The following is a 14454-nucleotide window of genomic DNA, read 5'->3' on the forward strand; positions in this document are numbered from 1 at the left end:
TTGTGAATGAGCTTAAATATTCAATGCTGATAATACAAAATACGGTTCCTCGAAGGGATCTTTCGCTTTTGATGAGTCATCAAGTACAGCCTCGACCTCACACGGCTCCGTTGAGCCCGCCTTCTCCAAGGTCAGAGGTTGCGCTCTCTGTCCTAGTCCGTTTTTCCAGCGCTATCGGACCTACACCTCTCCTGCCAGGCGCGCGTATCCGTTTACCTGGCAACACGCTATCATAAGGGTCTCTTGGTGTCCAATCCCATGTATGAACCATGGTGATGTTGCCATTCCGGATCCTACTGGCATAGCTGTCTGCGATGAGACCCGAAGACAAGGCAGCCGAATCCTTGCCCGCACTCTCTGAAGCAAGCGCGGCTTGCAGCTGCAACTGCAACTCTTGTTGTCTTCGTTGCAACTCTTCCTTATCTTCTTCCGGTAAGATCTCTGCCTCTTTCTCGCGCATCTGCAACACGAGCATTTCAAGGGCGGGTCGCAAGGTAGAGTTGCCGCTACCAGACCCTCCACCACCGCTACTACGTGTAGAAGAAATGTTGGACGAAAGATCGCTGCTCGAGCCGGAGCCACCTAGGAGGTCTCGCGAAGCAGGAAGGCCGTGGAAGAAGCGTTCGGCGTGCTTGTCGTCCAAGATGGCAATAGGGTCGTCGAAGCGTGAGACACGCTTGAGAAGGTCGGCACTTGCAACGAGACGGGCTCCGATAGTGAGATGCGATGGGTGACGGTGGCCAAGTGTCGGCACGAGGGCTCCTGAAGGCGGAATGAGTGCTGCGGGTCTGCCCTGCGGTCGGACGGGCGTAAGTACTGGTGCAGAGAGAGCATTGGCCACCTCGACGTTGTCCTCGTAAAGCGTGGGCGGCGGTAGAGTTGAGACAAGCCAGCTTGGCCTTGGGTTGAAGGGGATGACGGATGGTCGAGCTGGCACTGCTGCATACAAGCTGTCGTTTGGTGCGTACCGCGATGCATCGGCCAAGGCGTGTGCCAACCTCCTTCGCTTCACCGCTGCGTCCTGGTTCGCTGGTCCTGAAGGTGTCAAGAAGATGCCTGCTGCACCGCTCGATGTCGGATCTTCCGCCAACGCCTGGTAATCTGCTGCGAAGGCGCGTAATGATGATGTTGGCGGCGCAATGGGCGTGACAGAGGGGTCGCTGAGCACGGCTGCGACGTTCTGCTCGAGGTCACGCAACTCATCTTTCGCATAAGTTGCCGCCAATGTAGATGAGTCGTAATTGACTGTCTCTCTCCAGCTGTCGCGCAAGATCCTTCGTGCTTGTAATGCTTCGAATGCCTTCTCTGCTTCGGCTGCCCTTTCTTCTGCAGTCTTTTGAATGACCGGTGCTGCTTCCGTGCCGTTTCCGTTAGCATCTTCCTTCTTGGCCGCCTCGGCTGCAGCAGCGGCAGCAGCAGCTGCTGCTTCGTCTGCTTTCTTTTGTGCCAGCTCTTTTCGCCGTTGCTCCTCCAAGATGTACTCTGGATCGACGTCCAGGGGATGCGACTCCGTATCGACGTCCTCCGCATACACTGCGATTGCTTCTGGCCTGTCCTTTCGTGCTGATGATGATGCCGATGCTGAGGCTGCAGCCTCTCTTTCTGACTTGCTACCGGGGAAGAGTGGTAGGTAAGAAGGAACGTAGTCTATAACTACATCGCCAAAGTGCCTCGGTTGCACATAGTCCTGTGTATCAGTGCGTCGCCGCTTACGTGAATGCCACGAGCTGTCCTCAACAACATCTCCGTTTGCACCGTGCTCTGGTGCTGATAAATCGGTCTCGTCATCTTCAGTATCAGAGAATAGCAGCGACTCGTGATCTCCTGACGAGCTCGAGCCTTGTGTGGAGGCTTCGGCTGCAAGCCCTGAAGCGTTTTGTGATAGGCAGGAAGGCCAAACAAGCTCCTTGGTCATTTGATGACGGATGATGCTCTCCGCTGCAAGCCGTTCGAATTCATCGGCAGGTATGGGTCTGAAATGTACCTCTTCAATGTCGGAAGCTGATGGCGGGACACGTCCGTTGTTAAGGACGCGGATGAGATCCTTGCCGCGCATTGGATCCTGTAGCGCCGACAATGTTGAGCTGCTGTTTGATGCTTCCGCATGTGCCCCATTGAGTCCGCTCATCTGTGCTGAAGCACTATGTGCGTAGTGCTCAGACACATCCAGCTTGCCTTCGTCCTCAGCCCATTCCAGCAACTCGTCAATCGGATCCCCGCCCAGGACGTGCTCCAATGCCACGCGTAGATCTTGCGGCGCGACTATGTTCCGACCGGCATGGCTAGCGTGTTGCACGCATGTAGACCCTATAAGCTGAATGTACCTCTGCATCAGTTCCGAGAGCAAGTCTGCGGCGCTAGCTGAAGACCGCGAGAAGCCAGCTGAGGATAAGAGCGCCAGAACTGCGACTGACATGTGCGAAGCCGAGTAGGCCGCCGCCGTCGGTCTAGTCCGCGTAACCATCGCTTCCAACTTCCTCGCACTGCAGCAAACAGCAAAATTTGTTCTCCTGATGGGGGACTGAATAGCATAGGTGGAGAACACCCCGCAAGATGTTGGACCGTTACAACATCTGGTTGGGCAATTGAAGTCAAGTGTCGGGATTCGCAGCTAGTCGGAGTCAAGTCGGAAGGTCGGAGCCGCACCGTGCAGCAGCTTATTTCTGTTAGTGAAGGAGTGCAAGCTGTGATTGCGAGTGATGGTCAAGATGCTTGGATGGTGGAAAAGGGTCAAGAGATGGATGTACCAAGTCGAGATGGCTGCAGTGAGTATCACGTGACGCGCGCCCTGCGTCAATTTTCACGGAAAACGGAGTTAGCCAAAGCGTTTCGTGACTCTGGTTCACTTATTCTCCACTTGACTGAGCTGGCTTCTTCTGCGTCGTCTTCTTCTTCCTTTTCCCTGATCCACTTCCACTACGACGACCTTTTCGCAGTTGCAGGATCAATTACGGACAACAGTCTCACGTATACACATCTCCGCCTCAAAAGCCTCGGTACACCAGACAAAGAGCGCTGATTGACGCCGGACTGTGCCGAAACGACACGATGACAACACACGAGGAGGAAGTCCAGCTCTCGGAGCCAAGCACAAGTGAGCTTCAGAGCCATCAGAACACAGCTGCTGATGCATCAGGGACAGGTGCTGACGGCCCCTCGGGTGCTGACGGAACAGCAATGACGGATGAAGATGCTGAGATTGAGGCGATGAAGCAAAGAGTTGCGGAGATGGAGGCGGAAGCAGCTAAGCTTCGCGAACTCCAACAAGCGGCGGGAGAGGCAGGTGGCGCCGGTCTCCATCCTACAGAAGAGGAGCGCGAAGAGGTCGACTCAAGGAGTATCTACGTCGGTAATGTCGACTACGGCGCGACACCGGAAGAGCTGCAGCAACACTTCCAGAGCTGTGGCACCATCAACCGCGTGACGATTCTGTGCGACAAATTCACAGGGCACCCTAAGGGGTAAGTTCCTTCCACACATCTACATCCCCCTTTCATGGTGCAGAGACACGCTGACGTCGAGTCAGTGATTGCTGACAACTCCTGCATTTTCCTTGTTAATCAAATTTGCAAACAGCTACGCATACGTCGAGTTTGCGGATCCATCTCTCGTGGCCAATGCCATGGTTCTCAATGAGTCTCTCTTCCGCGGACGTCTAATCAAGATTACAGCAAAGCGAACAAACATGCCTGGTATGGCCTTCCGAGGCCGTGGTCGAGGCCGTGGTCGCGGGCGTCCCTTCCGAGGACGCGGACGTGGTCGCGGACGAGGCTACTACTAAGCTTGGCAACAATCAAAATTATCCCAACTTGAAAAGAAGCACTTTCCCCCTTCGTTGGGATGAACTCAATTGGCTCGCACAATCATGTGCATGGCCGCGGTGGACTTGATGTCTCCGCGCGTCTGCTTCGCGACATTCGTATCACATCTGTTCGGACCCAAAACGCTCCGTTACTTCTCACCCTCTGTACTCTAGTCAAGATTCGGCTTTCCAATAACTAGCATTCCGTACACTGAGGCGCTCTCCTTGCGCTTCGTGTTTCCTTGCACCTTGTTCGTAAAGAGCGTGTGTAGAACCGCGTCCTGGCCGCAGTGAAAACGGCCAACTTACAATCGATCCGGACGCAAGTGCAGTGGATTTTGGATCCTGAGTTGAGATGGTATTGAGCAGTACAGACTGGCATGTTACAAACGTTCTCTGAGAAGCCTACGAGCTTGGAGGAGCTCCACCCGAGCTCTGTGGGCCGGATGTTGGCTGTCCACCGCCGCCTACGGATGCCTCCTGTCCTGCACCTCCACCTCCAATTATCAATCTTGGCTTCTCAACAACCAGCTTCTCGCCTTCGTACATACGGTTCATGAGCGCCGACCTCTGCAGCACCTTCAGGTCCTCGAGTGCGGCCTGGTAGAATTTGGAAAGCTTCTCCTCGTCTGTCAGCGAGGCGGCTGAGATCGATTCGCCATGGCCCAAAGGCTGGTTGATGTCTTCTGGCGAGAGAAGGGTGGAAGGAGATACTTTGGCAGTAGTCGAGCCTTGCTTAGAGAAAGGTGACGATTGGGCGGCTTGTGACGATGGTAGAAGAGTGGAACGGAACATGTCTCGCGATCGGCGCAAGAAATATGTGCGGAAGTTGTACGAAGACTGCCAGGCCAGAACGAGGAGTGGAGAATCATGTCAGAACTACGGACACATGATAAGAACTCGAAAAGGTGCTGTTGCTACTTACGAATGATTGCGATGTCCTCAAGTATCGACGATACAGGTTGAGGATCTGCCCTTTTGTTGGTGTGGAGACCGACATGGTTGGATATGACGAATGCCACCGGTGTTACAGTGGTTGCTGTGAGCGTGGCTTTTGGGAACGAGCTTCCAGTCGATTTCTTAGTTTGAAGTCCAAGGCCGTGTCGCTTGATACTTGATGTGGGGCGAGCGGATGTGAGACGATGGTGACGATGGGTGGGAATGTGAGCTGAGGAGTTGGCTGCGTCCCAGTGAGAAGGCGTTGGCCTTCAAATAAGCATAGTCCGACTTTCTTGCCTTCCGCCACACACAGAGTCATCGTGACTAATCAAGGAAAAGTCTATTTTGTGAGACAGCTCCACCTTTTTTTTCTGTTTTTTTTTTCTTTTTTTTTTTCTTTTTTTTCTTTTTTTTTTTTTTCTCGTTCCTGCACGCGACCTTCGACTTCACATGAAGCATTCTTCGACATCCCTGTAACACCTCAAGCCTTTTTTTCAGGATCAACCTCACATCAGAGTCGCCGCTGACATCCGAACACAGCAAAGATGCCGAAGCAGAGGAATACTACAGGCTGGTCTTACAATAATGCTGCCGAGTCATCCAAGACAGGTGCCAAGGGGCCGGCTGCTCGCGTAACAGGTGCAGGAAAGAAAGCAACAGCACAGAAGAATCAGCTCTACTCAAAGCCTGTTCCCGTGGCTCTCGACACCGCAGATCAAGCAGCTGCTCAGGACAGCAGCGGAGAGACCTCCTTATGGTCTTCACTATACACGCTGCTGACCCTGGGGCACTACTCGCCAGCGGCTGCAACCGCTTCCAACAACACCTCCAAGATCGCACAGAAAGGCAAAGAGAAAGTGTCGGTTCACTATGACAGAAACTTGCAGACAATCTGGGTTGAAGAGCTCGACGAAGGGATCAGGCTCCTCTGGCAGCGCGGCTTCTTCGGAAAAGGCAACCTTTCGCGATCCGAGCCTACCTGGCGTCAACGTAAAGTCAATGAAATTGATGCATTGCGCAAAGGCCGCTTGACCGCTGAGCAGCTTACACAGCAAAGACGAGAAGAGCGGAAGGCCCTCAAGATCGAACGGGCACGAGCGGCGGTACGAGCAGGGCAACAGCTACCAGATGGCATTTTGGCCCTGGGAGGCGAGATCACGGACCAGGATCGTGCGCCAGGCGCATCGCACGACCGACTGATGGCTGATATTGAACGACAGGTGGAGAAGCAACTCGACGACGAGGATGCTGCTGATGAGGATGTCAATGACGGAAAGCAAGGGCTGTGGACAGGACAGGAGGAGGTGCCAGACATTGTGCCTGGTGTAGCACGTATCAAGGGTCTCAAGTATTTCGCTGAGGAGGTCAAGGCTAGCCAGGAACTCAAGGCAGCACAATCGAAAACGGCGGGTGCCGGAGACGCCGAGGGTGCATCACAAACACCTCAGATGTCTGCGACACAAGATATTGAAGGTGATGACATGGCTGACATCGACGTCGTTGACGTCGAGCGCATGCAGCTCTCCCTCGTGGAAGCCTTCTTCCTTTCAGCGATGTTCGGATGCCTCGACATCTGCACCAGCGATGGAACCAGTGCCATCAAGATCCTGACTCTCGACAAATTCTATACATACTGTCTGCAGTCAAGCCTACCACAAGCGTTGCTGGATTTGCGAGACCGTGGGCTGGCGGAACGACACCTGCAGAAGCTGTACACACGGCCGGACAACCCGTTTCTCCTCAACTACGTCGCCTACCACCACTTCCGATCACTCGGCTGGGTGGTTAAGACAGGCATCAAATTCTGTGCAGATCTGCTGCTGTACAAACGCGGACCAGTGTTCTCGCACGCCGAGTTTGCCGTCGTCATTATCCCTTCGTACGAGGATGCCGAGGAGGAACAAAGCAGTCCGTTCCCTCCCCACCCGAATGCAGGCGAAAAGGATTGGACATGGTTCAGCACGGTGAATCGTGTGCAGAGCCAGGTATTGAAGACGTTGATCTTGGCGCATGTATTTGTGCCGTCGTTGAAACGATGCTCGCCGGAAATGCTTGCCTCTCCAGATGCGTTCTTCGAAGGTCTGAGGCAAGGAAAGACTTATGCGGTCAAGGAGGTGGCTATCCGACGATGGGTGCCTGCGAGGATGAAGCCCTGAGTCGCAAAATGATTCTGTGCTCTTCTACAATGTTATTTCCCTGTTACAACGTGGTCCTTCACTAGCGTATGTTAAGTCATCTGTGCCGGTCTGTGGGAAGTCAACAAAGACTTGGCTGCTGAGAAAGTAAAAGCTTAAAGAGGATATGTGAGATCGCTGTTTTGACAGTCTTTGTTGCTTTGACGCGTGAGGTGCTTTACGCGACGCGTCGTGCCCAACCGCTTCGCAGCTCCAAAGATACTGCAGCTGGACCTTCCGCTACGGAGGTGAGTCTGTTCCGCATCAACTCGTGCTGTTTCGAACAGGTCAATTCTGCCTTGCAGCCTGGGATATCGATGACCCACCTGTGTCCGCAGGTCATTGCGCCGTTCGAAGAAAGCATAGGCAAGCGGCGCTCACAGAAGAGGACGCACCGATGGCCCGAGCGTGGTCATGTCGATCAAATTTTCCAAGACCCTGAACTTGACCGCATTTGAATACAATGAGAAGAACAGAAGGACAGAAAAAGGGGCCACAAAACCAAGTACCGAGAAATCGACGAATTATGAATGTAGATCCAACGAAGACTACGTCGATCGCAGCCGCGGATGTTGGAATGATGATGGCTCGAGTCGGCATCCGCAACCGAAATATACACACCACGGGCTGAGATTCTTGTCGAAGAAGTGCGCACGCACTCACTCGTTGCAACGAGGAAGCGATCTCGTACATGCCATCATTCAGCCGAGCTTGCTTTTTTTATTATTTATTATTATTATTATTATTATTATTTTTTATTTTTTTTATTTTTTTTACTACACTTGTTTCCCTCCGCTACACTCCGGAACTGGGACCTCACGCTGATATGCTGAGCAACTCAGCTCGAGAGCGACCACAAGCGACAACGCCCACGCAAGTGTAGGAGGCAATTGTAAATCCCTTAGTCGTGGAGATGGCTGCATAAGCGGGAGCCGATACGGCCGAGAGTCAAAGGTACAGTAAACCAGCGCGTGGCCATCTCCGTCTCTGTTCGCACAGCATAGTTTTGCACTTTGGACGACCAACTTCATGTGAAATGTGCGCTCTGTCAAGCATGCCACGCAGTAGCCGCCATTCCGCTTCTTGCAACACACAGTCCTTGTGACGATGATGATGGCAAGGGTCATTCGTTTCAAGGAAGAGAGAGGTGGGCAGATATCTTACGTGTCAGTCAGCCAGCTTGCATCACGACATGACACGGCTCCATCCGGTGCCTCGCCTGTAGTGAGCTGAGTTTCTCAACTCGTGTCACACCGACGCCTTCTCCTTTTGGCTTGGCTTGACTGGACTCTTTTCGAGCCGATGCGATGTAATCCTTGTCAATCATCACTGCATATCATCGAGCTTTACCGATGTGATTACACAAAGGATGGTGGCAGCTCATCTCGGATTGTTCCATGCTTGATTCTGGACTGATAAGAAGCCTCATCCCCTTCGCGTCGTCGTCTTCGTATGATCACTGCCCTCTCTTGCATCCATTCTCAGGCGATTGCCTTCTGCCGACATACAGTGAGTGCGACTCAGTGCGGAAGGTCAAACTTTGTGTCAAACTTGCCAATATCGATCAGAGCTTCGGTTTGTGTGTCTTTCTTCCGGCTGCGCTGCTCGTCAATGCCAGAGATCCTTTTTTTTCTTGAAATCTGTTCAGCTCTTGGCTCGACCACAATACGCGGTCACAATAATCACAGATCTTTCGTGAGGTTAGCGCAGTAATTACAGAGTACAAGTAGTATTTTGTGTTGCAAAATTGCCAACTGTCAACACTGCGCTGCCTTTCTCTTTCACAGTCGCAACAAAGAGCAGGATCACGACAACCCTTTCCACCTCGCTAACGTCAACTCTGCTTCAAGGCCTTGGGTCGTTCCTATCTCTCTACATCCCACGGGGCCTCATTTTCGATCATCTGGCCAATTCTCTCAAGGAAGGAGGAAGAAGAAACAACCGGCGCCCATCTCTCCTTTTGAACCCTGTCCAAGCCAATGCTTGCTGCCTTGCTCCCACTCGACCGACCCGCGACGCAGATTAGCTGCGTCTTGATCTTGAGACCTGCCCACCTTGAGCGTTCCACAGCGCCAGCTCAACATCCTCCTGCGTCATCAGCGAGACAAAACGCGGACGGTTCCTTGCTTCCTGAAGCTTCCGCAATTCTCAACAACACTTCTGAGGTCGGACGGCTTCACATAGCACAGCACTCCCAAAACGCCTTTTCGCCCATTGTTGACACAGAGTAGCTCGCAACCATGGTTCGCTCCGTCACCTTCGAGATTCGGTGGCACGATACCCAGCCCATCTATAGCTGTTCCTTCCAGCCCATTCCCGTCAACCATCTCAAGCGCGTGCTCGACCACAACATGGGTCAAGCAGCTGGCATGGCACCTGGAAAAGGCTTGTCAGAACTTGACCCCTCCGCTGCTGCTGCCATGGTTTTCGCTTCGACCTCTTCATCAGCACAAGCATCAACATCCACACCAGTTGCCTCCTCATCGAAGCTCACTCAACCTCCCGTCATGGCTGGAGGGCAGAGCTGGAGGCTCGCTACCGCTGGTGGAGACAATAACGCGCGCATCTGGATGGTTCATCCCAACATCCCTTCGCCCGCAGCCATGGCCAGCGCAGCAGCAGTCTCAGGCTCGACCGTGGTAGCCCCGCATCCTCCTCGCGTCGAGTACCTCGCAACGCTCCAACGACATTCAGGTGTCGTCAACGTTGTGCGCTTCTGTCCAAAGGGCGAGCTGTTAGCTACTGCCGGTGATGATGGCAACGTCCTGTTCTGGGTGCCTAGCGACCGCAGCAAGCCTGGCTTTGGCGACGTCACAACCAACCTCGAAGGCGAAAGTCAATTTGAGAAGGAGTTCTGGCGAGTCAAGCTTATGTGCCGTGCCACACAGCAGGAACTCTACGACATGGCTTGGAGTCCCAACGGCGAGACGTTGGCTGTGGGAGGAACCGACTTCGTTGCGCGCATCATCAACGTCCAGGACGGCCACGTCATTCGTGAGATCTCGGAACACAATCACTATGTCCAAGGTATCGCCTGGGATCCTCTGAACGAGTTCATCGCAACGCAGAGCAGCGACCGTACCGTGCATGTCCACAACTTGCAGACAAGGCGACACGACCGCGATCGCGACGGCAATGCAAGCAGTAACACAGATGGCACCTTCACTTCGAGCCAGCTCGTCAGCAGGAACGCTAAACTCGACTTGCACCGCAGAAACGGCAGCTCGGGTGGATTTGTCTGGGACCAGCACTACTCCAAGCCCGCATTGCCAAGACGCACCAGCAGCCACACTAGTCAAGCCAGCGATGGTGAAGGAGCGCGCGAAAGCTTTGTTGCCAGTCTGAGGGGCAGGTCGAAGCGCAGCAGCACGCCCATTGACCCCACTCACACCAGCGCTGCCATAGCCAGAGCAAGCACACCATCTGCTGCTATGCCACCAGCATCAGTCGCTTCCTCTGCTGCAGCCGCTGTCGCCGCGGCTACGGTTGCCCCTGCAGCTGGATGTGCGGGGACACCCACGCCCGGTGCTTCGGTCCCGCCTAGCCCCTTCTCGACACATAGCACAGCCGTCGCCACACATGCCATGAACCCACCGCAGACGACACCAAGCCGTCGCTCCAGTTTCAGCGGCAGCAACTTTGACGTTGGCTCACCACCCACCAGCACCACGTCACTGGCACCTGCTTCGACCCTCGCTGGCTCGCAGGCTGCCGCGAACAAGCCAGGGCCAGGTGCAAGTGCCAGCGAACACGGCCTTTCTGTCGCTGGAGGCGGTGCAGCTGCAAGCGATGCTGGGCGCAGAGGTGGAAGTGTCAGCCGATCCGCCTCTCGAACTCGCAGCATCCGGTCTCCCTCGCCCATTCCGCCCCTTCCTGCCATTCGAGCTCCGCCTTCACCCAAGCAGCGCATGCAAGCGGCCGCCGCATCGGGTCTTGGCGGTCCCTTGGCGAGGGCATCAATGCGTTTGTATGGTGACGAGAACTTCAGTGGCTTCTTCCGTCGCCTTTCTTTCAGTCCCGATGGCGGCTTGCTCGTAACCCCAAGCGGTCTCTTTGATCCTCCACCGCCACCCGCTTCTCCGACGGTCCACCTTTCCCCAAGGAAGAGTCCGGCGCTGCTCAGCACACCTGCTCAGCCCAGCACCAGCCCGCAAGTAGGCCCTGCCAACAAAAGTGCCGTCTATCTGTACGCAAGAGGCAACCTGTCAAGGTCAAACGCTCCGATTGCTGTTCTGCCCGGTTACAAGACAGCGACGTTGGTCGTACGCTTCTCTCCGATCTTGTACGAACTTCGCAAGACGCTGCGAAGCAGTGGCTCGGCTGGAGCGGATGAGGATGAAGGAATCGCACCGCATCCCACTATCCCGCTTGAAGCTGGTAAGCAGAAGACCGTCTCGCTCCGCACTGAGGGGGCCAACGCAGCAGGAGCCTCCTCGCCTGCCCCTGCGGCAGCTACTGTCGCGACCCCATCGCCGTCACAGCCAGCTGAGAAGACATCACCCCAGGTCCCACGCCAAGACGCCCGCTCACCACCGCGAGGCATCAGCGTCATCGGCTTGCCATACCGAATGGTGTATGCCGTTGCTACACAGGACAGTGTCTGGATCTACGACACGCAACAAACTGGTCCCATCTGCTGTTTCAGCAACATGCATTACGCCAGCTTCACTGATCTGACCTGGTCGCCTGATGGTCAGTCTCTGATGATGTCTTCCACAGACGGTTACTGCTCTGTTGTCGTCTTTGACTATGCCGAGCTCGGAATTCCCTATGCCTTCTCTGCCCAGCCAGCACTAAAGGCACCTGCACCCGGTGTACCAGCACATGCACACATCGCAGAGGGTAAGTCAACAGGCTCAGCACCCAACACGCCGAAGATGGCTAGCCCAGCAACATTGCCGCCGGTTCCTGCGCATGCGACGAGCTCCGCAGCTGAAGCTTACGCCTCTGCGATTGCCTCCGGTGCTCCTTCGACATCGAGTACGTCGGCTCTGGGTCTCGCGTTGCCAAGCCAATCAGCTAAAGCTGGATCTCCACCTGCTGTAGCAGCAGCAACGATGGAAGGCGAAGCACCAAAGAAGAAACGCAGAATCGCACTCACTTTGGAACGTCCACTTGGTTCTTGACCATCTCATGTAAGGCCTTGTCTCTTCACGCGCAAGTAGTGATAACGCCTCTTGTACGCCCTTTTGAAACGATATGACTTTCAACGTCCACCCCAGAGCGATGTGCCTGGTTGAAAGAAAGACTCAGCTGAGCTTTTGAAAATTGGACCAGGCAAACATTCATCTCAAAAGCATGCTCTTGGTGAAGCAGAGTGTTGAGACCTTCTTGCGCGAAGCTAAAGTACAGTCCCTGCCCAAAGTTTGGGGACAGGGTCCAATAGACAATAAATCAACCATCCGATAGCATACCTTCCATCTGCTTGGAGGAGTGATCTCTCATAAGTGTCAGACTGAGCAAAACACACAGTGAGCAAGTTCAAAAGAAGAGCTTTCGATTGCAGTGAGTCTCGGAGCTGACTAATACTTGAGCAGACCTCCATGCTTAGTAAGCACTTGCTCCATGCGATGCTCCATTGACTCGATCACAGGATTGATATGTTTGAGCATGATCTGGGTGTTCCACACTTCCTCTGCAGCTCTTGCAAGTTCATCCCAGGGTTTCGGAACCGGCAAGTGCTTACCAAGCAAGTTTTTGAATACATACAGTCCCTGTGCAGAAGTTTGAGGACAATTGGGTAATTTCCCAATTTAGTCAGTTACCCTGCATTTGGGTTGTCATCATCATTGAGCAATAGCACTACCATCATACTAATCAAGAACACTTCAAATGCCAATATGGTCCATGGCAATGAGCTCTCTCCAAGCAAGCATGCTTCAATCATTGCAATGTATGATACTGGGCTGCCAATTCAACAAATTGCAGAGCTAAGTGGTGTTTCCAAGACAGCAGTTCACAAGACCATCCATAACTTTAAGGAGCATGGTACCTTCAAAACAAAAGCATGATCCAGCCATCCACTCTCCTGGACAGCTACCTTGGACCAATACCTTCAGCATGAGGTACTCAAAAACCCATTTCTATCATGGCGACAGCTGTCAGCATTGCTTGGCAGCATTCCAATAATGCAGCTCTGGAAAGCAGCATACCAGGCCAGTATTAACTGCCAGATTGCACTTTGAAAGCTGTTTCTGACATCCAAAAACTGGCATAAATGTCTAGAATGGGCCAAGGCTAACAGCACCACTGATTGGAGGGGTGTGCTGTTCACAGACAAGGCAGCTGTCAAGGTTGGCTACCAGCCTGGATGCACATGGGTTAGTCACTGGAAAAACACTCGAGAAGACATCAACAACATGGTTCCAACATTCCATTCCAGCCATTTCAGCATCCAGGTATGGGCTGGCATTGCATACAACCTTAAAACACTGTTGGTTGTGCTCCCATTGGCTCCAAGAAAGAAGCAGCCAGGGTCAGCTAATCAATGGGATCCTGCTGAGAACCTCACAGCTGTCAGATATTGTGATTGGATCATCAACAGCCCACTCTGGGATGCCATAACTGCTGTTAGTGCATACACTGATGGCCTGTTAGTTGTTGAAGATGGCAGCAGCTGTCATCAGGCTGCTATCTGCAAGCAATGGCAGGCTGAATACAACATTAAGATGCAGGAACACCTGCTGGCTTTGCCAGACCTTAACCCTATTGAGAACATATGGTATGTATTCAAAAACTTGCTTGGTAAGTGCTTACCAGTTCCAAAACCCTGGGATGAACTTGCAAGAGCTGCAGAGGAAGTGTGGAACACCCAGATCATGCTCAAACATATCAATCCTGTGATCGAGTCAATGGAGCATCGCATGGAGCAAGTGCTTACTAAGCATGGAGGTCTGCTCAAGTATTAGTCAGCTCCGAGACTCACTGCAATCGAAAGCTCTTCTTTTGAACTTGCTCACTGTGTGTTTTGCTCAGTCTGACACTTATGAGAGATCACTCCTCCAAGCAGATGGAAGGTATGCTATCGGATGGTTGATTTATTGTCTATTGGACCCTGTCCCCAAACTTTGGACAGGGACTGTACACATTGGAGTTGAGCGGAACCTTACTGCAGCCTTTTTGGACCTTGTTCGAGTCTTGTTCGAGTCCTGAAGGAGTCATGTTGGAGTCTCGGCAACCTGTTGGAGTCCCGGACTCTCCCCATCTCGCCTACTCAAGACGCTTACTCATGACGACACCATGTCATATCGTCGCAAGCAATCACCCAGATCCAACATCGCATTGAATCTAACCGCTTCAGCCCAAGCATCCTCCTCTCTCTCCCTCTCATCATCTTGCCCATTCACGACCTTTGGCATGTAGAACCCGACGGACGAGAGCCCATCGAAAATCAACTCCAGTCTCTCCTTCACCCTTGTCGAATCATGCACTACTACGTCTCGAATTAACACTGTCATCCCTCCTGCAAAAGGGCATGGTTCTTCAAGGTAGCGAAACAGTTGAGAGCCTCTTTTTGCAACCAAGTCGATCGAGAGGTGA

At 53.3% G+C, this 14454-nt stretch overlaps 5 protein-coding genes across 5 annotated transcripts; 3 read left to right on the top strand and 2 right to left on the bottom strand.

The window, feature by feature from the left end:
- Nucleotides 1–97: 97 nt before the first annotated feature.
- UHO2_01459 (uncharacterized protein) lies at nucleotides 98–2464 on the bottom strand (the record flags this gene model as incomplete). The annotated part of the gene is made up of 1 exon (XM_041553926.1): nucleotides 98–2464. The coding sequence occupies one exon, from the start codon at nucleotides 2462–2464 to the stop codon at nucleotides 98–100; it is 2367 nt and encodes a 788-aa protein (XP_041409860.1).
- A 584-nt stretch (nucleotides 2465–3048) lies between these two features.
- UHO2_01460 (uncharacterized protein) lies at nucleotides 3049–3781 on the top strand (the record flags this gene model as incomplete). The annotated part of the gene is made up of 2 exons (XM_041553927.1): nucleotides 3049–3461; nucleotides 3577–3781. 2 exons carry the CDS (start codon nucleotides 3049–3051, stop codon nucleotides 3779–3781), a joined length of 618 nt encoding a protein of 205 aa, XP_041409861.1.
- A 426-nt stretch (nucleotides 3782–4207) lies between these two features.
- UHO2_01461 (uncharacterized protein) lies at nucleotides 4208–4802 on the bottom strand (the record flags this gene model as incomplete). The annotated part of the gene is made up of 2 exons (XM_041553928.1): nucleotides 4208–4642; nucleotides 4728–4802. 2 exons carry the CDS (start codon nucleotides 4800–4802, stop codon nucleotides 4208–4210), a joined length of 510 nt encoding a protein of 169 aa, XP_041409862.1.
- Nucleotides 4803–5286: 484 nt separating this feature from the next.
- Nucleotides 5287–6897, top strand: UHO2_01462 (uncharacterized protein; the record flags this gene model as incomplete). The annotated part of the gene is made up of 1 exon (XM_041553929.1): nucleotides 5287–6897. One exon carries the CDS (start codon nucleotides 5287–5289, stop codon nucleotides 6895–6897), a length of 1611 nt encoding a protein of 536 aa, XP_041409863.1.
- Nucleotides 6898–9155: 2258 nt separating this feature from the next.
- UHO2_01463 (uncharacterized protein) lies at nucleotides 9156–12041 on the top strand (the record flags this gene model as incomplete). The annotated part of the gene is made up of 1 exon (XM_041553930.1): nucleotides 9156–12041. The coding sequence occupies one exon, from the start codon at nucleotides 9156–9158 to the stop codon at nucleotides 12039–12041; it is 2886 nt and encodes a 961-aa protein (XP_041409864.1).
- Between the last annotated feature and the right edge of the window lie 2413 nt (nucleotides 12042–14454).

The sequence above is a fragment of the Ustilago hordei genome, assembly GCF_900519145.1.
Source record: "Ustilago hordei strain Uho2 genome assembly, contig: UHO2_contig_02, whole genome shotgun sequence".
Lineage (NCBI taxonomy): Eukaryota > Fungi > Basidiomycota > Ustilaginomycetes > Ustilaginales > Ustilaginaceae > Ustilago > Ustilago hordei.